The 27,271-nt window shown below is 40.9% G+C and overlaps 4 protein-coding genes across 4 annotated transcripts; 2 read left to right on the top strand and 2 right to left on the bottom strand.

Moving 5' to 3' along the window:
- Nucleotides 1-5,163: 5,163 nt before the first annotated feature.
- On the bottom strand, nucleotides 5,164-16,934 carry pnpla8 (patatin-like phospholipase domain containing 8). The gene is made up of 10 exons (XM_038738872.1): nucleotides 16,815-16,934; nucleotides 14,502-15,641; nucleotides 14,004-14,153; nucleotides 13,720-13,871; nucleotides 10,589-10,683; nucleotides 10,265-10,436; nucleotides 10,068-10,125; nucleotides 9,650-9,844; nucleotides 6,558-6,753; nucleotides 5,164-6,355 (listed from the first exon to the last, which is right to left on the bottom strand). Exons 2-10 carry the CDS (start codon nucleotides 15,462-15,464, stop codon nucleotides 6,081-6,083), a joined length of 2,256 nt encoding a protein of 751 aa, XP_038594800.1. The 5' UTR covers nucleotides 15,465-15,641; nucleotides 16,815-16,934; the 3' UTR covers nucleotides 5,164-6,080.
- Nucleotides 15,636-16,920, top strand: akap14 (A-kinase anchoring protein 14). Its single transcript, XM_038738881.1, has one exon. The coding sequence runs from the start codon at nucleotides 15,872-15,874 to the stop codon at nucleotides 16,403-16,405; it is 534 nt and encodes a 177-aa protein (XP_038594809.1). The 5' UTR covers nucleotides 15,636-15,871; the 3' UTR covers nucleotides 16,406-16,920.
- Nucleotides 16,935-21,532: 4,598 nt separating the features above from the next.
- On the top strand, nucleotides 21,533-23,122 carry avpr2l (arginine vasopressin receptor 2, like). The gene is made up of 2 exons (XM_038738878.1): nucleotides 21,533-22,500; nucleotides 22,722-23,122. The coding sequence occupies exons 1-2, from the start codon at nucleotides 21,684-21,686 to the stop codon at nucleotides 22,799-22,801; spliced, it is 897 nt and encodes a 298-aa protein (XP_038594806.1). The 5' UTR covers nucleotides 21,533-21,683; the 3' UTR covers nucleotides 22,802-23,122.
- A 323-nt stretch (nucleotides 23,123-23,445) lies between these two features.
- LOC119918241 (THAP domain-containing protein 5-like) lies at nucleotides 23,446-27,071 on the bottom strand. Its single transcript, XM_038738873.1, has 3 exons — nucleotides 26,888-27,071; nucleotides 26,410-26,596; nucleotides 23,446-26,009 (listed from the first exon to the last, which is right to left on the bottom strand). Exons 1-3 carry the CDS (start codon nucleotides 26,971-26,973, stop codon nucleotides 25,248-25,250), a joined length of 1,035 nt encoding a protein of 344 aa, XP_038594801.1. The 5' UTR covers nucleotides 26,974-27,071; the 3' UTR covers nucleotides 23,446-25,247.
- Nucleotides 27,072-27,271: the final 200 nt, after the last annotated feature.

Raw genomic sequence — 27,271 nt, 5'->3', positions numbered from 1 at the left:
GCCGAGCAGGCTAACTTCCGGTTTAGCCCTCCGCTAACGTAAATGGGGGTTAAATTGTAAACGTGCGGCTGGTGTCGCCTTTTCAAATGTTACTGAGCGAATGAGTCATTTCGCTCGGGTTGCGACGGTCAAATATATTGATTCACTGTGTTACAGCCGCCCTTTTGGCAGCTACTACAAGTTACTTCAAAGCGCTGAATACTTCCGGTCGGCTCGGAGGCATTGCGAGGCTACCCAGCCGACCAATCACGGTGCTTATGCCTCTGGAGCAACTAGATAGTTTATAATAGCGAATTATTCATTACAGCAAGGCTGAGAAATGTGAGGATTGAGTGGGTTTCCATCTCTGCTACACTGTGAAGACTCCAGTCTCCACAACATATTAGGCCACTTGGTGGATGGAAGATATCTCAGAGTGAGACCTCTTGATTTTCTTCTCACTCTCTATCAATCGCTGCCAATCCGGTGCGGAGAGAAAGAGAGAAAAAACGCAACTGCAGCGACCCCGTTTTAATGAGCGGCAGCAGTGGGACCTGCACACCAATATGTGAAATGAACAATAGAGTACGCTACTGCTGTGGTTCGTCATTGTATCTAATGAAAGCTCTCTATTTCGAAAATAAGGTCACCTGTAACCCTGTATGCCTGTTGTAATAATGTAGTAGTTTTTAATCTGTATGCTATTTTTGTGCATTTATCATGAGAATAACATTTTTCTTCCTGGTTTCTAATTTGCCTGGGTGATTATATATTTTCCTTCTGATATTTATAATTTGATTGCCAGATTTTAAAAAGGTTATAACTTAGCAATTTACTCACTGGTCGTCTAGTATCTTGAGTGTTTCATGGAGTGTGCAATATAACAAATGTAGTGATACTTTAATGATCCACTTTTGAGGGCACCCTGGTTGCTCTGAGGTTTAAGCTGATGATACACGGGGCAACTTTTTGAGCAATGTTGCTAGTGGCAAGTGGCAAGATCATCTTTACTCATTGCCATTGACGGCAATGTTGCCCTGCATGATTGCTTTAAAAGTTGCCCCGTGTTGGCCCCCTTGGATTAGCTGGAAGACGCACCGTCACAAAGCTGAGCTCATGAAAACTTGACTTTTTAGAGATACACGGTGCTCACAAGACAAACATATGATGTTCTTCTAGAAAATGCTATATTGCTGTAGATTAAATTACCCAGCAGGATATATAGTAGCTCAAATTAGCACAACTACAGCAGTAAAAAACTGAAAAACTTCACTTAATAGCCCTCAATCACTGAACTCACTCTGCCTATATTTGAAACAGGCGTCTATATGGGACTTGCCTTTAATTCCTTTTGCACAAAACTCTTGCTCAGCAATGATGGTAAACAGGCTACTATCAAATTGTTTATGTTTCAAACAGTGTAAATATTATTTGTCTAAAAATTTGGCTATCAAATAATATATCAATTACGACTCATTCATTTGATCTACAGTATCCCCAAGAGACAGCCCATCTAGGCCAACCTCAGGAACAGACTGAGCTAGGTGTTTCCATAAAATGAACAGAACAAATGAATTGTGGCGAATCTAACTGACGAATGATGTGTAACATGTCCATAAGTTTATATTCAAACATTTATATTTGTGTGTGCAATCTAAGCAGTTTAGAACTAGTCCAAGTCAACCAAGTGGGGTTTAAGAGGTTTTATACATCCAAATAACTTCTATAAAAAAAACAGACCAGGCTTCTAAATGAGACCTGTGTTTACTATATTTTAGTCAAAACGGGAAGCCACAGTAGGTCAGTAAAAGGGACTATAAGTTTTATGGTACACGTTAAAGCAGCAGTAATATTAATCTAGAAGCATAATATATAATAGTAAAACAATGACACTGACCAGGGACCTTTTCATGCAAAATAGTAAAATTTGCATTTGCTGTTGACTCTACAATAAAGGCTAAATAAACAAATTGAAAATATATCCTGATTCTAGATGTGTCCCATGATCATCAACACAGAATAGGTGGCCCATGCAGACACAGACATGGCAGCGCAGGTGTCAAACGGCCCACTGCACATTACATTATCATTACTGGCCCACCTATCCATATCACATTTTGGACTGCAGAGCTCACAAGGCAGCTGTGTGTGAACACCCCCCACCCCTCCCACATCACTCACTCCCAACAGCCCAAGCATGTCTTAACACACTAAGACCTTGTCATCAGTATGGCACCCATCAATACCAGTACTTTCCGCACTGTTTCTCTCTCACTCTACCAGTCAGATGAGTGGTGAAAGAAGTGACGTCTGTTTTAAACAGCAGCTACATATTTTCACCTTAATTTTTCAGTGAAAAGGCTTTTTTAATGTGGACGCTCATCATAAGGGCACGCTGAGGTCATCAGCACCGTGTGAAAATAAAGGGTATACATGTGCAGTTTCTTCACATGATAAATGCATTTAACACTCATCCAGGCCGAAGGGCATTAGCATTCACGAGTGAGTCATGTGCAGTTGCTACTAGTAATGGTGACAAGTCCCAGGGGAAGTAATGCAATGGCGCTCTTCTCACAAAACATGATTTAATATGAGATGAAAATGCATGTGCTTGACTCCCACAGACCTAAAAAAGTCATGCACCAGCTCATTGATTTAAATGTATAATTGTTTTCTATGGGTGTAACTAGAAAACATCATATAATTATCTTTTCAAGCATCTTCATGTTGACTTAGAAGATGGGGCAGTGTTGTATGACATTGATGCAGGGCTCTTTGGACAAATGGGATGTGTGTGTGTGTGTGTGTGGGTGTGGGTGTGGGTGTGTGTTTTTGTGTGTGCAGGTGAGTTCAAGCACTTATAGGCTGGCAGATATCTGTGGAAAGCCACAGCACTGTGCAAACTGTTCTGCAGTTTCTTTTTCAATGAGGAGACGGACAGATATGTTTTTTTTCCCCCCACAGCATGACATTGTAGACATACTGCTGCGGAGTGTGAAATACTCCCAGGCGCTTTCAACATATTTCCATTGCCATTACTGAAACTGTGTGCGCACTGTCTCTCTGTTCCAAGCTGACTTTTCAGTAACACTACAGTAAAATGATCACCTATTGGTCTGTAAACTGATTAACAGGCATCATTTAAAAGGTATTTTTTTAATTAATATTTGTGCCAAAATCATTTTCTAGACAAAACACTAAACACTTTTCAGTATCATCTTACATTTTCAGGACCTACTCCTGCTTCTGGGGAACTGTGTACTTTAACACAAGTTTATACAAGAAAGAATATATTATAGTACGACAATGTCTCTTTGACAGCTACCAGATACCGGTTTCCATACTGTTATTGTTTACACCGCCTTCCCAACTTGGTCAGAGCGACATCCTTAACAAACAGTGATGTGAAGCAGCTGGGGCCTACAAATCCTGAGATGACCCAGGAAAGGAGACAAGGGTCAGCGGGAAGAAAGTGCAGAAGAAGAGTGACTGTATGTGAATCCCTTTGGGTGATTTTGTCCTCTGCGGAGACACATGGGGCAGATGAATCCATTCCCTCTTCCTCATTTCTATTCCTATGTGGGCTTCACACAGACACACTTCTCACCCCTCAGTGACTTATCTGTTGGTTTACATGCATCACTGGAGCCACTGTAAAATCATCGATTATGATCACATGCTTAACTGTTTTTATGTACTTGCAGCTACGGCCCACTGAGTGAGGCTCTGATACGGCCGTGCATTTAAAAACAAAGCAGGGCTAAACAAGGTGAGACAGCCTGTACTAACGTCTTTTCACATGCTGCACTGTTGTTTATATAAGATAGCCTAACACCTGCCAGGATGTGCCAACAAACAGTTTGTGCCAACTGAAGGAGCTGAAAAACTAGAAACGAGCACAGCCCTGAAACATTGATAGAAAACTTAGTGCATTACAATTTCAAGTGTCAAAGACCCACTTATAGCAGCAAAATAAAAGGCGTGGATTGTGTAGATTGTTCTACCAGATCAGGGACCATTTTAGGCAAACGTGGGCACACACACATTGAGATGATTGTAAATGAGAAAGGGAAATATAACAGTTGCTAGGGAACACCATAAGACCAGACAATCCAATTCTGCTTGAGGAGGAGGAGGAGGAAGAGAGACGGACAGCTCCTGCCACAACAAGCAACTAATAGGGCAGTGGTATGAACTATATATATATATATTTCCCACTCCTTCATGTAAACACAGCCTGGCAGACTTACCTTGGCACTTTAGCCTTTCACACTCAAGGACATTGCCAACAGGATGAACCTCACCAGAGTGTGTTAATCTCATGTGAAGGGAATCATTAATTAAGCACTGAAAAATACACATCACACGTGTATACATGTATACAATACAGGTTTTTTTTTTTGTTGTGTATTGGAAGTGTTGGAAATTTCAAAACTGATATTTCAAAACCGAAGCAGAATAGACTGATCTGCAATTTTGTGATTTGGGTGTACTGACCCTGAATACATATATTGCCAGCTTTCAATGTAGATATTCTTACAGAATCTGTCACCTCAGTATCAGTGTTTACCTATTGACAGAAAACTCCTAGAGTAAGGCCAAGTGTTGACTACAAAGCCATAAATCAGACCTTGACGTTCGGGTGAAGCTTGCTATGGTAAAGCTTAAGATGCCATTGGGGGGAAAAAGAAAAAAATAGGTCATCAATCTATCAGTCAAGCCAGTTACAACTTTGTTTGAAACCAGGAGTGAGGCATCAGTCAAGTGAGACACTTAACACATTATTCTTGAGATCTGTCATTGTTCTGGAGGTTTGTAGGTATGCGTTCGTGGCGTATTGTTCACGTTGATTGGGGAAACGACAGCGTGACTGGGAGGAATGACACTGTGGAATTTCAGTGGATTTTCAATGGGATAAAAACAATAAAGCAGAAAATCAACGTGCGCAACTGGGAAAAAAGCAATTCATCATAGGAAGACACGCATTCCTTTGTGACAACCCTATTGGGGCAGCTCTGTGATATGTGTGTGTGTGGCAGCAGTACATAAAAGCAGATAAACACGATTAAAACAAACAACATGACATACATTCTTGTGCCATATGTTCCCCACCCAGTAATTTCATGGGCAGAAATGAACTAAAATCATACAGAGGTCAGGGGTCAAAAGACAACAGAATTGATATTGAGGTTTTGAAAATTGCGTTTTATTTTTTTCATGACATTTTTTGTATTCCACCAAGCAATAACAAGGGGAGGAATCGGGGGAAATTAGGATGCTCACAATGTATAACCTGTGTCAAATATATAAAGTGCACAACAACAGCAGCCAGGGCTGAGGAGTTCAGGCTTGAGCGAGGTTAAAGACAAAAGCTTCATACTGAAAAACGGGCCACAATGGAGAACATGCTTTGCACCACGAGGAAAACAGCGTAGATGTCAGTGTGGCTGTATGTGCCAATACTATAATTCCAGCAAGAGCACTCAAATAATTCATAATTAAATTTCCTTGGTTAAGAATTATATTTTACAAAGTGCATGAAGACTGTCTTCTGTACAGTGTTACAAAAAAGGCAGTCATGTTTATGTTCTCACTGTGATATCACGTATTAATTACATCTTCAAGTTTTTTTTTTCAAAGCCAAAAGTTTTTAATATCATTAATTCTAATGGTCATGTGTCAATGCCACATTACCGTCTCTCTGCGTTCCACAAACAACCGTCAGTCAGTCAACCAACACTTTTAGCGAGCTTAAGACTCATACATTTAAGAACTTGTGTACACATACAGTCCCTTTCTCTGATCACTCAAGTGAATGATCTGTGTCAAAACCTGCCGAATCCTTTTCAAAGTACATTATTCTGTCTCCATCAAAGACACATTCTGTTCCACAATTTACATTTGTAATATCACATTATTATTAACACTATACTATTGTCTTGAATAATTATAGTTATACACTCAGTCTTAGTGTTAGGTAGATGATGAGATGACCAGTTTGCTCCCTTTCAACATTGGATCTATCAGGTCTTGGGAGTTCTTACACTCCTTGTCTTCTTACCTTAAGAACTCTCAAGGTCACACTGTGGCCAAGCCATTGACTACAACTTAGAAATGAAGGGGAGACCCTCGTACATGTCAGACTTGAGCTTGGCCCACTCGGCCAGTCTCTGGATGGCGCTCTTCTCCTGGCCCAGCACGCTTGCTGCCTTCCTCAGCTTGGCCTCGTTGCGCTCCAGGTAGCGCGCCCCCTCGCTCTTGAGGAAGTTCAGCTTATCCATTCGGCTCTCGTTCAACGGGATGTCCTCGCTCATGTAGGGGTTGAAGCGGAAGTAGGTGTCGGGGGGCAGGAGAGCGTCCAGCATGGTGTGCACCTCTGCAATAAGGATAGGGAGGCCAGATTTTAGTTATCAAAGTCGGACACTAGTTACTGGCAATTTTTCATTCTCTCTTTTGGTTTACATTCCAAGACACAGCACTTAATAAGAGGGATGGCGTGCATCACATTGCATGTGACTGCACGACTCTAATCTGTGGTTTAGAACTTGCTGCCCAAACAACATTTTGGGTGGTCTTACCCTCTGTATCTGTGGCACTGCTGATGACGTTGGTGAGCTTGGTCTTGAGGCTTGTGTAGGTCGTGTTGTTCTTGCCCGCCGTCTCGTACCGTCCGGTGCCCAGAGACAACACACACTGCAGTGGTGTGTTAGGCCACAGACACTTACACTCGTGGATGGCCAACGCTGTGGGGTTGTTGATTAGGAGTCCTCCATCCTAAAAGGAGAAGAGAGTGGATATTAAGATGCCTATTACCCCAAAGTAACCCACCTGTAAGGTAATAAGTCTATGATGTGTGTGAGTGTGTGGCTGTTTAATACAAATACTGCATCTTCATCCGCATATCCAAACTAAACACTCAAGAACACGCTCCCTCTTTGACAAGAACAAGGACAGAGCTTGATCAATTGATCAAGAGCATGATTAAATTGTCTGCAATGGGCACATGTAAGAAACATGTTTATTTGCAGTGGAACTGAGGCAGGGGAGAAAATTTGCTTTTCACCACCCACCACAAAACTGTAAAGTCATCTTCAGCATTTCGTCAGTCAAATATGCTTACTAAACAAGGTCAATGCACAAATGGGACACTCTGTATGTATAGAATGCACCTCTGGGTTTAATATATTTGTTGTGGCAGCCTGTAGGGGACACACGAGGTGAAGTGGACGAGCTGTCCCAGAGCTACTCAGCTTTAGGCCAGAGGAAAAGAAGCTCCCTGGCCAGAGATGTGCTGCGCTGCGCTGACAAACAGCCCTGTTTATTCAGAAGTAAACAAGTAGGAAAAGCAGCCATCCAAAGCATTTGTTTTGTAATTTGGTCAAGAATTTAGCTATATAAAGAGTGTAATTGCTGCATTATTCTTTAGCTTGATTTTTAAAGCATATTGCATTTCAGTATTCTAATCCTGACTGAGTTAATTTAGAAGCTAATCACAAATTATGTCCTTGGCCTGTGCTGTTTCCTCTTCACTGAATAATGTTACTGGATTCATGAAAGAGTTGAAGAGTTGAGTTAAATGATGCCAACAATGAGAGAAAGAGGACAATGAAGCTGAGTGGATGCCTTGACCGGTTTAGTGCTAAACATTCTTTCTCAGTCTTTCCCCAAGTCCAGCGTGGGACCCTATCCAACCACTGAAGGGCTTTTGGCGTGGATTAATAGAGATGGAGAGTGTGGCACACAGGAGGTCTGATCCGCCTCAGCAGAGCAGGAAAGCAGGGGTAAAGGTCATTTGCCCGCATGTATTATGGGGGCTGGGGGGGTTGAATGCTCTTCTTCTTCTGGGATAAATATGAATTAAACCATTTTTCTCAACTAAACTAGCTAAAAAATACCTGTATAGGCTGAATATGTTATTCTAGGAAACTTATTTTGGATTCAAATGTTCGTGTCTGGGTGACTGGTGCTCTCAAACAGTTCCCCCTGCTGCCCAAGTATAAGAAAATACTGCCTGAAACATATTATTCTACAATAAAACTGTTATACCCTCAGGTGTAACCTATAGAAACAGTGGAACACAGTTCGCACTCTTGAGACAGCAGGTTAATTACACAGCTGCTCCTCAGCTCCGACCCTTAACCTCTCAGCCTGGGGTCTCATATATCTGAATGACATGCACCCTGCATCCAATCACAACACCTGCGCAACAAAATGCTGCTATAATGCAGCATCCTCACGCAGGCAAATGACTTGATATAATGCTATTGCATAATAACTGCCTGCTATACAAAAGCTACAGCTCAGGGAGAAAATTTTACCTCTACATTGAGTCTCTGAATGTATCTTCCTCCACTGTGTGTGTGTGTATACATATATATATATATCTGATGCCTTGAAATGGCAGCAATTTTCCTGAGAAATACCGACACTAGTGCTGAAAACTAGAGTAGGAGTGAGACCAGTGGGTGGCAGCGGTAGCTCAATTTGAGATGTAACTAAGAGGAATGTGGAGAACCACACACACACACACACACACACACACACACACTTCACTCTCCATCTTTCCATCTCTACTGTCAGCCCAGAGTCCATGGGAAAAACTCAAAACAGATACCTGGAAATAAATGGAAGCAGTAGCTAAATTAAAACAGACGTCACATGTTTTGGGGGGGTCAGTGGATGCAATTACATTAGGTTAGCTGGAAAAGCTTGGGCTCAGGCAAAAAATCAGGAGGGCATTTGTTTTGTTTTTATGGATATTTTACTAAAACACTGTAAAGGGCTGTCTACAAGGAGTGCTGCAATAGAAAATAGCATGGGAGAGAAATACTTGTTAGAAGCAGACTAATTTTCCCTAAGTAGGTTGTCAAAATTAAGCTAAGCCTTGAGCATAATTGGTGCCCATAAGACCATCTAAAGATATCTGGCCTAATAATCAAACTTCATAAAATAACACATTAAAGGCGCTCGATTATGTGGGCCCAAGCGGTATAAAAGTAGAACATGAAAAACACTAACGTATGTATGGAGATACAGTGTAATTATTTATCAGATAACTTAAGAGGCTCATTTCTTTCAGTCACCTCCTATTTAAATCTAATCTACCACTCTTGAACCTAATATTTTATTCTCTCCACTCTGTCCCTGTGACTCAAAAGAAGAAAGAGCTAACATCCATTACCCTAATACACTACATAATTAGTCAGCGTGAGAATGCTAATGCTAAGTGATGTGAAGCTTGTTATCCGGAGAACCACTAAAATCATGGCATTTTATCACAAGCCTGTGCAACCAAGTATTCAGTTGAAAGATCATCTAATAGAGATCGCAGAGCATGTCACTTAGGCAGACATTTGATTTAATAAACAGTCAGGAGTATTGTCTTACTCATAACATATGTCAGCAGGACACATTGCTGTTGCAGGGTAGATCTAGCACTGACATTCAAAACCAACCAACTACTTATAGATTTAATATTGGATTAAATACTGATATTAAAATGTTGGTTATTTTGACAACACCAGCTAGGCTAGACTGCTGCAAACACTGACTGAGACACAGTATTTTTTTTCATTTTGAAACACCTGAAAAATGTTTGACACACAGGAGCCCAGTTGGATAAATAAACTGAGCAGTGACACCTCCCAGTTCTCTCAGTTCCATGTCGTACCTGATGGAGGTCTTTTCCCAGCACAAATTCCTGGAAGTAGCCCGGAGCGGCAGACGAGGCCCTGATAGCCTGCCACATTTTGTGTTTGCAGTCTCCAAGGTAGTGGGACCTGATTCCTGGCATGAGTCTGTAGTTCCTAAACACGTAGGCCTTCAGAGGTAAACCCCTGTTCACAATAGCACTCACTGCTGACACCTGGTGGATGTACAAAGGACGTATTTAGAGAGGAACATGCAAAGTCATCCTTTCTTAGAGCACAAGCTGAGGACAAAGTATATGCTGGATATGTGGATGAGGCGTGCTGATAAAAGTACACAATTGTTGTATAATGATTACAAATAATACAAGATGAACCCATGCACAAATGTTTAAAAGTGTTTATCTAAACAGTGTAGAGCTGAAAAGATATGTGACTTACTTTAGGGCAGTGTGGGTCCCTGGCACTCTCAATCATATGCACCTCACCCATCCTTTCCCTAAAGAAAACACAAAAGCAGATTAAAGATACTGACAAATTACACTACCCCAATGTTTAAAAATCAAGTGCCAAGGAGAGCCGTAAAGGAATGGAAAGACTGGGGAAAAAGGAGGGATGAAAAAGTTGTCCGGACTAACTTGAGGATGTTTTCCCACATTTGGCTGTCATAGAAAGCATGGCTCCAGCCCATTTTGACAGTTCCGACGATGACATTCTGTTTGAAGACATCCGCGCCCAGCTTCCTGTACATCTCCTCACACTCCTCTAAGGGGATCTGAAAAATTCCCAGCATGAAGGCCAAAATAGCACCTGAAGTGGAGAGAAATAAGTGTGATGAGCCGGTGACCAAGGGACAGTATTGGGAGTTTACACAACCTCACATATGGGGTCAGTGATGGTCGGTTTTATAGAAGAGTGAAAGAACAAACAATTACAAACACTAAACAGTGAGGACCATATACCTGTGCTGACTCCACAGATATAGTCGAACAGCTGGTGGATTCGTTTGCCAGTCAGGATCTGCAGTTTATGGAGAGTCTGCAGGGCCAGCAAGCCCCTGTAACAAAGTCACAAGGTTTACAAACCTAGACTGGCAAAAATGAAGAGATTATATTTGTGGTAGTCTCCTGCAACAACATTAGTTCCCATCATTTCACTTTTTAATTTTTGGATTGTGTGGGTCTCAGTGTGGGTCAAAGTTCATCAGACTAGAAGGCAGGTTCCTGTAAAGTAATGGCGCAGCAGAAGCAGCAGGTACGTAATCACGGGCCAGTGAAGTTGAACTTATGATGTTATTGGACAAATAAGTACATTTAAAAAAAATTTATTCATTCCAGCTGTTTAAAGTTCTTAATCTAAATAATCATATAATCTTTAACAATAAGCATTTTATTAATTAATGTTATTCCAAAGTTTTATGTTTCGATTAAGATCCTTACCCACATTTTTTATTGTTCTGTGTTTTCTTTTAAATATTATTTGATTATATTGTGGTATTTTATTCTGTTTTATTCACTTCATATGCAACATTTGTGGGCATCCTCAATAAACAGATGCACCAATCATGCATTGGTTTGTCTTTGGTTTTCTGTGTGCCTGCTTTCTGTGCCAACATACATGGAACTGTTGATACGGCTAGCCTTTAATATCCAGCTTTCACTGGTGTGGAAACACGCATATCAAGATCTGAGTTTAAGTTTAAAAATGTTTATGTTGTATTAATGGAAGTTAATATTAATATTTTTTTTCAACAGTACTATTTAGATGAAAAAAATAATTCATGTTGCACTACTTAGGCTATGTTTGAATTTGGGATGAAACGGTATGAAAATTTCATATCACAATTATAGTGACCAAAATTATCACAGTTATCAGTATTATCACGGTATTGTAAAAATGTCCCAGAAAAGATTAAAATGTACTGATACACACATTGAAACCATTTCAACAAGTTTTATATTGAAAACTACAAATTCAATTGCCATTTTGTTTGCATAAAAAATAAAACAATGTAAATGCTCCGTATTTGTATAGCGCCTTTCTAGTCCACTCAAAGCACAGGGAGCCAGGGATTGAACCGCTGACCTTCCAATTAATGGCCAACCCGCTCCACCTCCTGAGCCACAGGAGCCCCTATATATATATATATCTATATCAAATACCATTTGTAAACATGTGAAAATCATCAGTGTGCATTATAAAGATTTTATATTATATAGGTAATACAATGACCCCGTGGACAATTACATGAAAACAAATAAGTCTATAGAAGACAGTGATAGTAAGTGCAATAAGCCCAAAAACTGACATAAATACAGAGGAGTCTGTAGCGTTTCTAGATATGCTGGTTGTTTGCGTATGCGTAAAGTGTTATCAGGTGCAGTGGATGAATAGACTCTGCCGACATAAGATGGTTTACCATTAAACCGTAATCGTGTCATCCCTAGTTTGAATTGCTTATTATACTTATATTTATACTATACTTATACTAAACAGATCACTTCAACATTTAGCGTGTGGAAATAAGAACAAATTAAGTAAGAGAATTTAATTATAATTTCAGTCTTTTTGGTAATGCTACAATTCCCTGTGTATTTGTATAATATTGTATTTTAAATATAGTTTTTCTTTAAATCACGGGCTTCTGTCAACTACAATGTCCACTGGGGCTGAACAATTTGGGGAAAAAATGCAATTGCAATTTTTCTGCCAGATATTGCATATACGATTCAATTTGCAATTTTTTATTGAAGTTTTGCTAAAGATCAATACTCACTGCCAGTCTATTTTTGACAGAAGCCACGTCAAGCACAGAGCAGGGCTGAGTTCAGCGCAGACAAAACGTAGCAAAATGATTTTTTCAACGGAAACGGCCGTTCCCTTCACACCTTGCCATGTATGCAAGCGCACTGAAATTTCCTGCCTTCTTAACACCGTTGTGTTTACAAACTTTTCGCAGCTGATTGGGTAACGCCTGAGACACGCCCACCAAACGGGAAAAAACATACCTCGGAGCCCGTTGCAGAAAGTTGCAAGGAAACATGTCGTTCAATCCGAAAATGTTGCAAACCGGTGTAAAACGTTTCGAGATTGAACTCGTCCCAGATGAACAAGGCAAGAAGTCAGACACAGAACTGCATAGAGAATCCGGTCAGTTTTCAAAATAAAATACTGTATGCAGATTCACGATCGTACATCAACAATAAACACAGTTAAAAAAGCACAACAATCAAGGACAACTGAAGAAGCCAGAAGCAAGAACAAAATCAGACAGGCAAAACGCTTTTATTCTGAAATGCTACATGTGGTTATGTAACGTTGTTAGCCTGCAGAGAGCGGAGTGGAAGGGGCTCACAGAGCTGTTCTTCGTAGCTGACGCACACAAACTGACAAATTAACAACATGTCAACAACGTAGGCTAAACGCTCCGCTGCTGAAACACTTCAGTGTGAGCTGACACCGGACAAAACCGCGGTAGAGCCGCTACCTGCGTCGGTTCGACTGGCACCATTAACACGTTTTCCACTAGTTTTGTTTGTTGTTGTACTCGCCCTGTGTCTGCTCTGATTGGTGAGTAGGACCGTAACGGAGGCGCATCGCGCTTGTGATTGGCGAGCAGATCTGTCACACAAGGATGACAACGGCACGAATCTGTAACTGCGTGACTGTTTAAAACGGGTCTGATGCGCTGTATAATTAACCTACATTTTAATCCCCGCTTTCACGATTAGCGCATCGCGTTCTTTCAAATCACAATTTTGATTTTAAAACGATTAATCATTCAGCCCTAATGTCCACACATTCACGGTACAAATTGGGCGGGAGTAAGTATGCGTATGTGCAGAACTGACCATGCACAAAGGTGCTGCGGCTACAGCCAATCATTACAGACTGTACCGCGAGGAGGCGTGGCTTGAGCGAGGGGCACCGCATGAGCGGTGCTACAAACCGCAGCCGGACCTTATTGACAGTTGCTGCTGCTTATAAGAACATAGAATGTAAAGGCATATTGAATGATGTGTAATATTTCTAAGAAATAGATTTTTGGAGTTCTTTTATATAAAAAATAATATTAGCAGTGGGATAGCTTTACCTTGTTCCACCTCCGTCTATGGTCAGGACCCGAATTCCTCTGCCTTTGACTGGTTCGGTGTAGCCAACCAGGGCCAGCGCTTCTCTCACAGCAGCCTGAAGAGGAAGGTCTCTGGCCTGGCGCAAACGCAGCAGGCAGGGCAGCACACTCTCCTAAAGGTCACAAACATGCTGACTGCTAAAATGTCCCACTTACAAAAACATTTGAGGACCGTGCAACACATCTGACAATAAATTAAGCTTCAGCATATGTAAAAAAAAAAAACAATTATAATTTAGACTAACCTTGATTGCTACACCTCGTGTTTCTGGGAACTCCAGGAGGTGGTGGCTGAGCTCTTCCACTCGACTGGTGAGGAGCTTGACATCAGTGACTCTCTGCAGGCCTTTCACCAGGGCTCGGGTCCTGTTGTCTACACTCACCCTAGCTATTATCTGCATGACGGAAACATCAGGATCATCTGATAAATACCAGGCCTTTGACACATTTTACTGAAAAAATTCCTATGCCTTTTTGTTAACATTTTAACCATAAGCCTTTTTAAAGGGGTTTGTTTGATCTATGTTAAAATTTAACAAAGCAATAATTTAAATTCTCCTCAAACCAAGTGAAATCATTGAAAACATAGGCTGCGTAAGCTAGTAAAAATAATTATAAGATTATTGCTACAAAAAGCTCAAAGTATTTACCAACTTTTGACAACACCGATATTGTTTAGCCATTTTGGTGTTTAGACTGCTCTCAGCATTAAATGCTCATGGGCCATTTAATAAGCACCTTACCTTCTCTCTTTGAATCAACAGCTGTTGCTTCACTTTATCCGCTTTCTCCTCTTCACTCTCTTTCTTCTCTCCTGCTTTGTCCACAGTGGGCTCTTCCACAGTGACCGCTGAAGACCTTTCCTTTTCAGCTGCAACACTTTTGGAATCACCCCTGAATTTGGGGACCAGGGGTGCAATGTAGCTGCCGACAAACGCCTGAACACTGGGCCGTGGGTAGGTAAGATAGTGGGTGAAGCCTTTTTTAGGGGAGGTACCAGGTGCAGGGATGGGCTGAGATGCATCTGCAGTTGCAGGGATGTCAGAGGAGGGCGCGCCTACTGGAGGACTGACATTCTCTGATGTAGATGGAGAAGGGGCGGGGGGAGAGGTAGTGGGTGTTTTAATACTTTTAGCCTCCGCCACAGGAGACATAATAGGAATGTGGTCCCCAGTTGTAGGAGGAGCAATGTTAATGGGCTCAGAAACAGGAACACCCTCTCCTCTGTGCTGCTGCGGAGGCCTGTCGTCGCCTCCTTCCTCTTGTGCACTGGAGCCAAAGTAACTATTGATGTGCTGAGCCAGAGTTTTGTAAGTCTCATCCATGTTGGTGGACAGAGAAGCTGGGTGAAACACCTGCATAGTTTGTTTTGCCACAGTCGAGGGAGGGCTTGGTGCAGACACATGAGTGGCTGAAGATAAACTAGGTGTGGCAACAAAAGGCTTTTCTGTGACTTCCTGTCGTTGCTTGTCTGATTCTCCCTCTGCTGTGTTCCTTACGCCTTCTTCTCCTCTGTCTTTCATGGTTGTTTCAGGTGGTGAGGCTGTGTTATTGGACGCTACCGTCTTGGCTTTGACCACAACCTTTTCCACACGGGTGCTGTCGCCTATGGCGCTGCCAGGCTTGAGGCGGGAGAACTTGGCGATGAGGTCTGTACTCCCTACTGCCTTGGTGACGCTGTCGAGTGTGGTCCTGATTCGCGACATGCGTCTGATGGCTCAGTCGGAACCACAGCAGAGAAGTTACTCAGACAAATGGATGACGTGCACAATTCTGCAGCATTCTGGCACAGTGCCTGCCATTAACTACAGTGGGTTTAGTAGAAAATCCATTTTGGAGGGAAATTAGCAATGCTGGATTTCTACTGCTTGTTTCAGTTTTTCCTGGGGGAAAAAAGAGACAGCACAAACTATTTAAACAGCTTTTTATAGGAGCCAACATATTACACTGCAAATGGAAAGTGGGCCAACAGAGGGCTCCACTTGACACCATACCCATCCTGGTAGCCTTGGAAACTGTTGTAGCAACAAAAACAGACAGCTTTTACAAAATAACTACTCAAACCCTCCTCTCCCCAGATGCCCTGTATGCTGTTCCTTATTACAAAAACAAGATGGAAGAGGTGAACCGACGTTCACTGAATCTGAATTTCACAGCAGAGTCCGCGCAACTTGAGAGAATTTTGCTGGGGAGACACCGCCCCACTGTCAGGGAGGAGAAGGTGGAGAACTCTGCTGACTGTAACATGAGCAACGTTAACTGGGTTGTTAGCAAAGACTTTACGATCGAAGTGGGGAAAAGGCAAATTGGGGAGTATATTAAAACCTGGGAGATGCCGCCCTGCTGGCTTTACAGTCTGGACTTCCTTTACTCAACCGAGGAGGAGCATCATACATTCTACCACTACCGGGCCCGTTTTAGTACCTCGACCCCGCGGAAGCCGATTCAGGGGACAGCTGGCGTCTACTTCGTCGTGGACATTTCTAAAGTCAAACCCCCAACTCTGCCCGTGGAGGTGCACTTCATAGTAGAGTCAAACAGGCTGGTTCACACACCCGGCATGACCAGGTTCAAGGAGAAATGGCTGGCGGACGTTATTGAGAGCAAGACTTTGCTCCGTAGAGCGTTTGACCTCTCAACCAACTGACAACAGACACTGCCGAACCACCCAGAAGGAGTCATGTTCTGGATCCTTCCTAAAACACTAACTCAAGTTACATGCAACTTGCTATGTGTTACATTAAATCCTACAGGATGGCTTTTTACTAATATTAGCTAAGCTAGTTTTATTACGCTAAAGCCAAACGTATTCAAGACAATGTGGCTATTTCCTTTAGATAATAAGCGTATTACCTGTTAAAATGACTAAACCCCTCATGATGTTTGATTCAAAGCTAACGTTAGCTTGCTAAGCAGACAGCTGAAAAACTGCAGCGTGCAGACTGACAAACGTTTAACATTAGCCGCTGCTAGCCTGACGTTAGCTGTTTATATTATATTGTTTGTCGAATTTTACGCAAGGTCACAAAATAAGCACAGTGTCGTCTTCTTCTTACCATGCGAAACAAAGCCTGTTAAATATGTTGCCGAGGTATTTCATTCACTGTGGTGATTGTACGCAGAGGTTGCTGGTTAAAAAAATAATAAACAGGAAGAAGAGAGGAGGTGACGTAGGGCCCTGAATTTTTGGGCCGTTTGCAGTGCAATGTTGTATTTATGCCACCAGACGTCGACAAAACATCTTTGAAATAACAGTTTTACTGCAAAAAACAGGATCAGTCACAATTTACAGAGACTACTAAGAATCCACAGTACAGAATATGCAGTGTAAAGAATTCCAAACATTGCAATGCATTGACTGGTACTGGCACTATAGCCATAACTAAGCTGTATTGTAGGTATTTCATCATCATAGAAAGCACCATTTAATCCAGTAGTGAAATTCAAGTTAGTAGTAACACCAATGCATTACAATATTATAAAAGAAGTAGTGTTAAATTATCCCTGATCATGCTGTTAGTCATTAGACATTATTACATGCTTTCAGTTGTTTTTAGCTTAAAGTAATCAATGATTCAATGCAACTAAACTTCAAACTGAGAGAAGCCAAATGTCTGTTTGATTGGGTAGTGGACTGTGATGCATAGAAAGGTTAAGATCTGATGTTGAAAATGCTTCTTTAAAAGGAAATATATCAGAGTTGATGAAATCCATGTAAGCTGTACCCAATGCAATGCACAATTAACTGAAACCAATGAACAAAAACACACACACATACTTGTCAATTACTCCCAAGTGTTCATAATGCCGGAAAATTTAGTGGGGTGACATGGCAATGTACAAGTTTAATTAAACACTATTGTTCTCTGCAAATCAAAGCCAGGAAAAGTTGTGGTAGAACTACACCTAGCTTGTGTGGGTCTGGTTTTCATGGTATTTGCAGTGCTCTCAGAGCCATGGGTTGGTATGTCTATGTAACAATGGCTAAAAGATAATAATATTTTATTCCAGCTGACAGATCCAGGCTGCCCTGGTAAAGGTTAATTCTGTACATGTGGAGGTGCATTTACAAAAACTTTAGTTGAAAATCACTTCTTTTGAGAGGCACAATTGTTCCACTGCAAAAACTAAAATCTAAGTAAGATTATCTTAATTGAAGGCAAAATATACTTGTTTTTTGTCTGACAAGATATTTCTTCTTACCAGGCTGCTTTTATGTTAGAGAATTTCACTTGTTTCAAGTTTTTTTGTCCTTAAGTAGCAAGTGAAATATTCTTGTTATGTTGGCAGATAATTTTGCTTATTTTAAGTAATATTTCCCCCATTTTAATGCTTTTCCCCCTTGTGTTTGAGAGCACACTTTTTGCAGTGATACATGCCTGAAAAAGTCTGAAAAGGTCTAACAGTATCACAGTGGGGTTATTATAACGAATAATAATGTTAATGGTATGTGTGCAGGAAATACAATAAATATATAGTTTTTGTATGTATTGTAGAGGCATAGGCACAATGGTGTGAACGAAAAGAAAATCACAATAGCATTTGCACCATTTCTATTGCTTTGGAAGACTCCAAACGACAGTAACCTGCAGCTCTTTAAGGTAAAATAGGACAGCTTCTGTTCACTTGCGGCAGAGAACAAGAGAAAATAATAGAGGCTGCATGAATAACAACATTATCATCTTTTTCTGCTTCATGCCCATTCCACATTTTATTTTAAATTATGAACACCGAGATTATCTTTCAATTTTCATGGATGAAATGGTGACAGCACTATAGTTTTGCCCTTTGTTGTCAGTGCTTCAACATGGTGGTTGTACTGTTCCTGTCATATACTGGTAGCCCCTGTGACAGGTCTCTCCATTATGCTACTACTTTTGTACAGTAGATGTAAAGAGTGGTGCTGTAAAGGAGTTGAGTTGCATTATGATAAGTGTAATGAAAGGATAAAAGTCAGGATAACTCGGCCTCTGCTGCTTCGAATTTGAACAACCATTTTTACACGTCTACTAAAATCTTACAAAAATGCAACACTAAATAACATGAACATCCCTTTAATTCATATCTCATGCTGTAACTTCTGCTGTAAATATAGGCTAAATGTTATTTGTGTTGCTTGACAGCCTTCAACTCATATTTCAGTTGTCATGTTTGGTTGACTCAATGTTTAACAAGATTTCTTGTCATCAATGTTCAACTTTCTTGGCTGATTTTCTCTCGCTATAGACTCTGATGATCTGATCTCACTTATCCAACGGCCACCTGAAAGGCTTTGCTCATTCTTAATTGATCAGTCTAAGACTATTAACACCCTCCCTTTTGATTTCCAGGTTATATCTAAAAACAAGGACGCAAGAAATGTGCATGCCTTTGGATGTGATTGGCCACACACTCTGTAAAGTGGTGACACTAAGACGGCTGTATTCAGTTGAGGATGATATTTTACTGATTTTTCTTTCTCTGTCTCTACAATCTAAATGTCAGAGCTTTTATGGCAACTCCTGGTGCAATTACTATAATTATCCACAATAATATCAGTCAAGTATACTTCTCTGTAATCTTTTGTTTTTCACCATGATTCAAATCAATGCAAGTGCTTCTCAGATATATTTTATAATATTTTTATATTCTGATTTGTCACCAGCCACATTAATTTTGTTTTCCTTCATTTAAATAAAGACATTTCCACCATAAATTGGTGCAGAAAATGTCTCTAGAATGCAGGATATTAAGAGGTTAATGCTCACAATGTTCTGGGGGAGAAACCCCTAGTCCTCCCAATCGAATAGCCTATTTCATCAATGAATATTTCTTCTAAATAGCATTGGAGTATCTCATCTTGTTCTTGTGACTCCAATATTGTGCATTATCATGTCTCATGGACTAAGTGTTTCGTCACACACAAAGTGATGCCCTTGAACTTAAGTTAGTTTGCAGAGTCATATTATTAACGTGAAATAAAAATCAACTAATACATTATGATGTATATTATTATCCAGTAAATAATCTCAATTATACATTTCTTTCTAAACACAAATCTGGTGTTTCCCTGCACCATGCTCAGCTGAGCTGGGAATTCAAGCTGGATTCAATGATTCCAAAAAGGTCAGAACATCTTGGAGGCTATCTACTAAGCTGGTTAGGATTTGAGAGATCCAATGCAAATTGCTGCATGTGAACAATGTCCAAAGTGAACTAGTTTTTAGGTACAACGGTTCTCTCTAACCGCTCAGCAATCAATATTGATATTGTTACTTGAGAAAAAATGTAACTGCGTGATCTCTAGACTAAGAGATCCACATCCACACAATCCGCTTCTGAATGGCTAGCCTACTTTAAATTAAGACTGAAGGATTATCATATAGGCCTAGGTCTAACCCAATTCTTGATATTATAATTGCGACTGTAATTTCGATTTAATAGAACTGCTTTTATGCTAAATACATGCGTTGTGTATAGGCCAAACTGTTTACTGGATGCAGACATTTACCATCTTTAGTTTTCAAAACACACCATAGAGGTCATGGGACCTGCTCCAATTTACAGCAAACATCTATAACAAAAACTATTTCAACAGTAAAGTTGTAGTAAAATATGTGTGTCTATGATCGTCTCGCGACTACACGTCGAACTTGAATCATCACGGTGACACTATTCAGTGGCCCATATGGGCTACAGTATCGTCTAGATTTGAGTATGTTTAGTATATGCTTTAGAGAATATTATAGAGCCCAGACGATACTGACAGGAGGGCTGGATTGAGAGAAAAAAGGCGCAACAAATCAGTCTGCTACTTCAGCACCACGGACAGCGCCACCACTCCTCATCCCCCTCGCACCGCATACTGGCTGTCCAATTCACAGAAACACTTTGATTCAAAACACGACAGTAAAAAGTAGTTTTGAGTGAAAGTAGGCTAATTCATAGTATTTGTGCAAGTAGCGTAAGACGTCCAATGACTCCAGGGGTCTTCACATATGGAAGAAATGGGTTTTATCCCACATTACTTAAAAACTAGGTTACACAGTAAGAGTAGTTCCTAGTAGTCTAAGAACAGGCTACTAGTTTTACCAGCCTCAGTGTCCTGAGCTACTTATGGACCTGCTTAATTGCTTATTAGCGTTGAAATTGGGGAGGGGGCAGTTGTGTGGGTTAATTGTATTAATGGAATCCCATCAGTTGGCTCTCCTTTCAATGGAAACGAAAGGAAACCCCACACCAACCTCTACTTTGAAATCTGAATGTGTTGCTTTAGGGGATTTCCGTTAGCTTTAAAGGGGCCGACTATATAATTCTGTATATACGAAACTTCATATTGATTCAGTGTTCTTTCAGTTTTATTATAATTAATGTGAAAGTAAGTCTGTCCTACGTGAAATTATGGAGCAGTGCGTTTTTACAGCACCTCAACTTTCACAAACGAAGTCATTTCATGGTCCAAATGTGGAACTTTTGCTTTGGAAATTCTCATTGATCCAGTAAAAATGCTTTATATGTAGTCATAGTTGTCCTGAACTCAAATATGATCAGTCACTGCCAGAAATGATGGAGTAATGTGTTTTTACGGCACCTCATGTTTCAGACTAGAAGCCATCTTAAGGTAAAAATGCATGACTTTTACTTGAAAATCTCTAAATTGATACAGTAAAGAAAGATGCTTCAATAAATTTTATTCTTATTTAATTGTTTGTGCGTCGTATAAGCCTGGCATTGACATTCACCCGCCACGCAGTAGACTGACCCACTTCACCCATTCAATGCAACGGCTTTCCCTTCTAACTACCACCATAGTCACTTGCACGCGGCAAACCAGGAACATGTCGAAATGTCTCTGCGCCAACATTGCAATATTCCAACTTATAGAAAATGTTAATTGAACCCTGAAGTCACGGGACATACAGGAAGCATCAGGAACTCGCGCTTAAATGGATTACAACAGCTCTAAAAAGCCAGCAGATGAGGATGGAGAGGTGTACGAACAGTTTGCGCTCATCAGAGCTGGGATTTTGGGTTTGGTTTTTGCGCTCGCAACATGTGGTAATCTTTTCTTCCTAGGCACACTTTGGAAGAAGAGAAAAAGAAACACGAGGACCCAGCTGTTCCTCTCGCACTTGTGTTTGGCAGATCTGGTGGTCGCCTTTTTCCAAGTCCTACCGCAGTTTCTCATTGAAATTACGCACAGGTTCCGAGGCACAGACTTCCTGTGCCGGTGCGTAAAGTACTTGCAGGTGGTTGGGATGTTCGCCTCCACGTATATGATAGTGGCTATGACCATAGATCGGTACCATGCGGTTTGTAAGCCGATGGTTTCCTTCTTAAAGGGTTCATTTAGGAGATATCTCTCCATAGGCGCAGTGTGGCTGATCTCTCTCGCCTTCAGCTCTCCCCAGCTATTCATCTTCTCTCTCCGGGAGGTGGAAGAGAACCAGTACGACTGCTGGGCGACATTTATTGAACCGTGGGGGAGCCGGATGTACATCAGCTGGATCACTCTGTCTGTGTATGCCCTTCCCGCCGTCATTTTGCTCTATTGCCAAATAAGAATATGCACAACAATCTACTTCAACATGAAGAGAAAGGCGCTGCAGGCAGGGCGCGCAAGCAGGAAGGGGGTGTCCAACGCGATGCTGAAGACTGTGGAAATGACATTTGTTATTATAATGACATACACAGTGTGTTGGAGCCCATTCTTTGTTGTCCAGTTATGGTCTGCATGGAGTCCAAGCACTGCGCCTACTCAAGGTTTGTCCAAATGATAGGAGGTCCGCATCCTTTGTGGACCAAAGATGCTTGTAACATTGTATTGTTTCTGTCACTGTGGTGTGTAGGCTCACGTGTATATTATTAATTAGTAAGACATTTGAGAGTTTGCTTCAAACTGGGTCAAACTAGTGTCCAATTATACCTCAGAATTTTCTTTGTTGTTGTTTGTTTACACATTTCTTTGTCTCTTTCTCTTACAGGTCCAGTGTTTGCCATCATCATGTTGCTGGCCAGCCTAAACAGCTGCACCAATCCTTGGATATATTTTTACTATAGCTAAAAGGAAAAAAAGGAGAGCTGAACCAAAACAGAACTTTCATATCAAGGGGGATATGTCACTTGGGATACAAGCAGAACCTGTTGAGGTCTAGATGGGTCCTCTGAATCAGGATATCTGACACTCTTAAATCCCTGTGGAGTTTTTTTTTTTTGAGGACTAAGTGTACAAGCTGATATGTAAAAACAAAAAAAAAATACTTAAGAGGACTGAAATGTGTTTTATCATCACAATTCGAGCTGGATTAGTGTCAACATTGCTGTATATGAGTATTAGAATTTCTGTCTGCCTCTTACAGTATTTTGTGAGTTAATGCTATGCTATGTTTCAGTGTTCTGACAAATAAAACATGTATCATGTATATATAAAAAAACACATTTTAAATGTTTTAGCAGAAATGTTTGCAGCTACGACACAAGCTACATAGATAATGCTTAATGCACAGTGAAATATGCCAGCATAACTATCTTCTCCACAGGCATAACAGCGCCTGCACAGAGAATAATACTGTATTTCATTCAGCGCAGGAGGAAATGAGGTGAAAGCCTTTTGAAGTTAAAAACTCCATAAACAAAAACATTCAAGATAGAAACCCTTTTCATTATACATATACTGTACAGAATCAGAGTGCCAGGATGTACATCATCCACAGACATATTTGACTTATTTTTAATGTTCTATAATGTTTGTATTACTACTGTTCCAGATATTCAATCGAACAAATTAATGATCATTTACTTTTGACAGCGCTAACGTCACCCTCAATAATTCGCCTGCAATAGATGGGGGATCTGAATTTGTTTCTTTTGCATAGATGTAAAACACCTGCTGCTGTTGTTATTTTTTCATTTTTTGAAACAATTTTTAAAACTGAAATGTGTGTTGTTATGACACATTTCAGTTTTAAAAAAGATATACTGAAGTCCTGCACTTACATCTATAAGCTTTGGTTGCATTAGGGCACAAATGCACTGTGATGTTTTGTTTTCCCATCGAGATGCGGAGCAACGTGATTACAACAATTTGGTTACTAATTTTGAGAATCCTTGTCGGTGCAGCAGACCCCGCTGTCACTTGTGGCCGGGGAAATGTGTCATCTTGAAACCTTTTAATATAATGCAACACCCTGGAGTCATATGAAATTGCACTCCACAAATCCTTTCATATACACAATCAGTTTCTAATTAATTCAAAAAACACTTCAGCCTCTCTGCAGGCTCCATCTCACACACAGCTGGTGCTATACAAACATACATGAATACATCATGAATGTATACTGCCTTTGTAGTGTAATTAAAATCTTGAAGTAATGCAGTGACGTTGCTCAATAAAAGCACAATAGGTGTTTTGTTGTTGTGCTATTTTGAAATGTATACAGCAGATGATCGTGTTGTTGGAGGGCCATTAATTTTTTATCTCAGGTGTGGGTTGACAATACAATGTTTTACCATGGTCACAATCCACTCTACACTGTTCCACAGAGCCTGTGACCAGGCCTGCTGCAGTGCAGAGACAGCCTGTAGCGCATTTCATTCTGGCTAGCTGCTTCAAATAGGATTATCTCACTTGGCCAAAATACTATGATGACTAATTCAGGGCCCAAGGGTGGAAAAGTGGGAGATAAATCCTTCTGCTGCACATTTACAGTACACTTTATTCTCCATTAAAGTGAATCCATTGCTGTTTTTTTTTTCCAGTAACGCAGAATGTTTGGGACTTGCAGGGGATTGCACAGAATGACACAGGATGATACCAGAAAGCATGCAGAGCACAGAAAGAAAATGAGCATAGTATAGTAAAAGCAAGTACAACACCTTTACAGCAGGATTTGTCTGGTGTTAAAAGGGCCTGAAAAGTAAAAGTGCATTTTGAAGGCCAGACAGCATGTGTCCACTCTGAGCCCTTCTTAGTCACCAAGGATAATAAAACAGTAACTCAAATGCTATTCAAATGTAAATAAAGGCTAAAAACATGAAAACCAAATGAATTCAATCACAAATGGAGACACCAATGAAAAAAAATCACACCATGAAATTATGGTATGGTGTGATGGAACAAGAAACTGTAACAAAGGCAATTGTGAGACACACAGCAGACAGTACTAAGCCCATCTAAGTTCATGAATCATGTCAAAACTTTAGATATCTAACAAACAAATCTTGGATATGCATCAGAAGCATAGCACAGCAAAGCTGAAAAGCAATGCCTCAGTTTAGCTTTGAAACACAGTCATACAGTGCCACCATGTGGACAAAAACAAATAATAAGATATCCAAGTGCATTATGGAAATATGAGAGCAATGTTTTATAAGACAGACTTAGTGCTGCTGTGCTTTACGTATAGGAGCATGTGTGCAATATATCAGCAAAAGTAACTCTGTGGTAACAATTAAAATAAATGTTATCCACAATTTAATTTTAAGTTCATGGCTTGTAATCACTTGCAGAATCAGAGCAACACAGATGATATATAATCTTCTAAAACTTTCTGCTTCTCTTTAAAAACAGCACCATCTCTCTTCAGGAGGGTGATCTCAGTCTCAAGAGCTCGGATTTTGGCCACAGTGCTCTCCTCCCTGCGATCCAGTTCCAAGATCTTTGCATGCAAAGTCAAGATCTTACTCCAAAGCTGATCTCTGTCCGTGTCCGGTCGGCAGTACGAGTGCTCGTAAACAGTGATGTGCTCTTCCTCGTCAGGTCCCCTCTCCTCCAAAAAGAAGCCTGTTGGTTCGTTCACCATTTCCACAGGGACAAAGGTAAAGGCCCGGCCCAGTGCTGCTTGGAGGGCAGCTGCATCCACATGTTCCTCTCCTTTGGAGAAAGGGCCTAGTGACTCACAGTACAACACGGTCACAGTCGTGTCTGCCTGCTCCTCAGAAGGGGGCTTACTGCATGGGGGTAGTGTGAGGCAGGATGCTGTAGGCATTACACTGTCACCTTGGATGTCACAAGCAGCAGTCTGTGTCTCTGAGAGATTTGAGTGACAGGAGACGCCAGTGTCCGACACCAGAGGTGGTTCAAATATAATCTCTGTGTGTTCTGCAACAATGTTGTTTGTTGTACTTGACTGGACCTTTTTGCACGTTCTGCTCAAAATAAGAGGCCTTTTACTGAGAGGACAGTCAAATCCTGTGGGCTCAATGTCAGCGTCTAAAGTCCTGGGCTTGGCCTTGGGGCTTCTTTTAATGGCAGTAACTTTTTTCTCACCATCCTGAAATAGAAGAAAATGAGTCCTCATTAAATGGGATTATGTAAAGTCAGCAAAGTGCAATACTGTAACAACCTACATTTCTATAATGGACCTCTGATGGACAAGAAATAAGAAATTCCCTGCATAGGAGTTTAAATCAGACATGTGCTGGTCAATCACAGACCATTCAAACAAATACAAAATAAGAACAAGCTTGTTGCATACAAAAAACTACTTCTTTCTGCAAGGGAAAGGGCGCTGCTTCCACTTGTTGGCATTCAACATGCACTCTTCCCCTTGCACAAAACGTTTACATAAATACAAATAAGTTGGTCCAGAGCTAAGTTTGTGATGTGCAGCAAGCCATTACTTCATGGAACTGTGTTGGATGTTGAGACAGGAAAACAAGACAGAAACATACATCCTCAGCGGAAGGGAATACGGTGGGGATGGCCGTGTTCTTCAGGTAGCGGATGCCCCATCGAATATCGAAGCAGTCCTCTGTAAAATGCTCGCTGCACAGGTACTGATGTCGACTCGGGATCCACTCCTCTCGCTTCATGTTGTCCACCCATTTCTGAAGCCTGGGCTTGTCTTGCAAGGGGAAACTTTGGGGTTGAGAGAAGAAAAGGTAAAGGGATAGTTTGAAACTTAAACTATTCAAGGCTTCAGTAAGGGATTATCAGTGTAACTTGAATGTTGCATTGTTTCTAACGTTAACGTTCTAAGCATGTAACCATGACATAACACGATACACTACTGACGATACATATTTGTTAACTTCTCACTGCTTCTATATATAATATTATCTTTGACTAAAGGGGCTACGGATAACACAAACGAGGCACAGGTAGCAAACAGACATTTCCACTCAGAGACACAGTAGAGAGAAAACATACGGGTAGAAGCTAATTCTCTTGTTGTCTTGTGTAGATGCAGTTCCCCCGCGGTTTCTGCAAACTTTCACAGCACAGTACCGCGGCATATCTGCACTGAAACTACATGAAAACTATGTACAGAGCCACGTCTCTATGTATTTTTTTTTAAACATAGAGCAGCTAATAAACTGTCACTTCCGGGTTGTAACGCTATTCCTCATAGCGGAAATGACGTAAACTCTGTTTAATAATCAAGATGATTGACGTACCATCTATTTTTATGTACGGTTGCTCAACTACGTGGAATTCTACGTGTCTTCTTTAACCATTCATCAGCTGTTTTATGCACAAATCATTCGGAATAACACACCGAATAACTAATAAAGTTTCCCACCTCAATCGATA

Source organism: Micropterus salmoides, unplaced genomic scaffold, assembly GCF_014851395.1.
Source record: "Micropterus salmoides isolate LMB-PRFRI ecotype aquatic unplaced genomic scaffold, ASM1485139v1 Ms_hic_scaffold_23, whole genome shotgun sequence".
Lineage (NCBI taxonomy): Eukaryota > Metazoa > Chordata > Actinopteri > Centrarchiformes > Centrarchidae > Micropterus > Micropterus salmoides.
The sequence above is the reverse complement of the archived record's forward strand: the minus strand, read 5'-3'. Positions and strand labels throughout refer to the sequence as shown.

Bases quoted from the DNA above. Each gene is read 5' to 3' on its own strand.
- pnpla8 (XM_038738872.1), bottom strand. From the start codon at position 15,464: ATGTCGCGAATCAGGACCACACTCGACAGCGTCACCAAGGCAGTAGGG. The intron at 14,154-14,501 runs GTAAGGTGCTTA...TCCGTCATGCAG, and splicing joins TGTTGATTCAAAGAGAGAAG to ATAATAGCTAGGGTGAGTGT. The intron at 13,872-14,003 runs GTTAGTCTAAAT...TGTGACCTTTAG, and splicing joins CACGAGGTGTAGCAATCAAG to GAGAGTGTGCTGCCCTGCCT.
- akap14 (XM_038738881.1), top strand. From the start codon at position 15,872: ATGGAAGAGGTGAACCGACGTTCACTGAATCTGAATTTCACAGCAGAG.
- avpr2l (XM_038738878.1), top strand. From the start codon at position 21,684: ATGGATTACAACAGCTCTAAAAAGCCAGCAGATGAGGATGGAGAGGTG. The intron at 22,501-22,721 runs GTTTGTCCAAAT...TTTCTCTTACAG, and splicing joins AAGCACTGCGCCTACTCAAG to GTCCAGTGTTTGCCATCATC.
- LOC119918241 (XM_038738873.1), bottom strand. From the start codon at position 26,973: ATGCCGCGGTACTGTGCTGTGAAAGTTTGCAGAAACCGCGGGGGAACT. The intron at 26,597-26,887 runs GTATGTTTTCTC...TCAACCCCAAAG, and splicing joins AAGAGAATTAGCTTCTACCC to TTTCCCCTTGCAAGACAAGC. The intron at 26,010-26,409 runs GTATGTTTCTGT...CTTCTATTTCAG, and splicing joins TATTCCCTTCCGCTGAGGAT to GATGGTGAGAAAAAAGTTAC.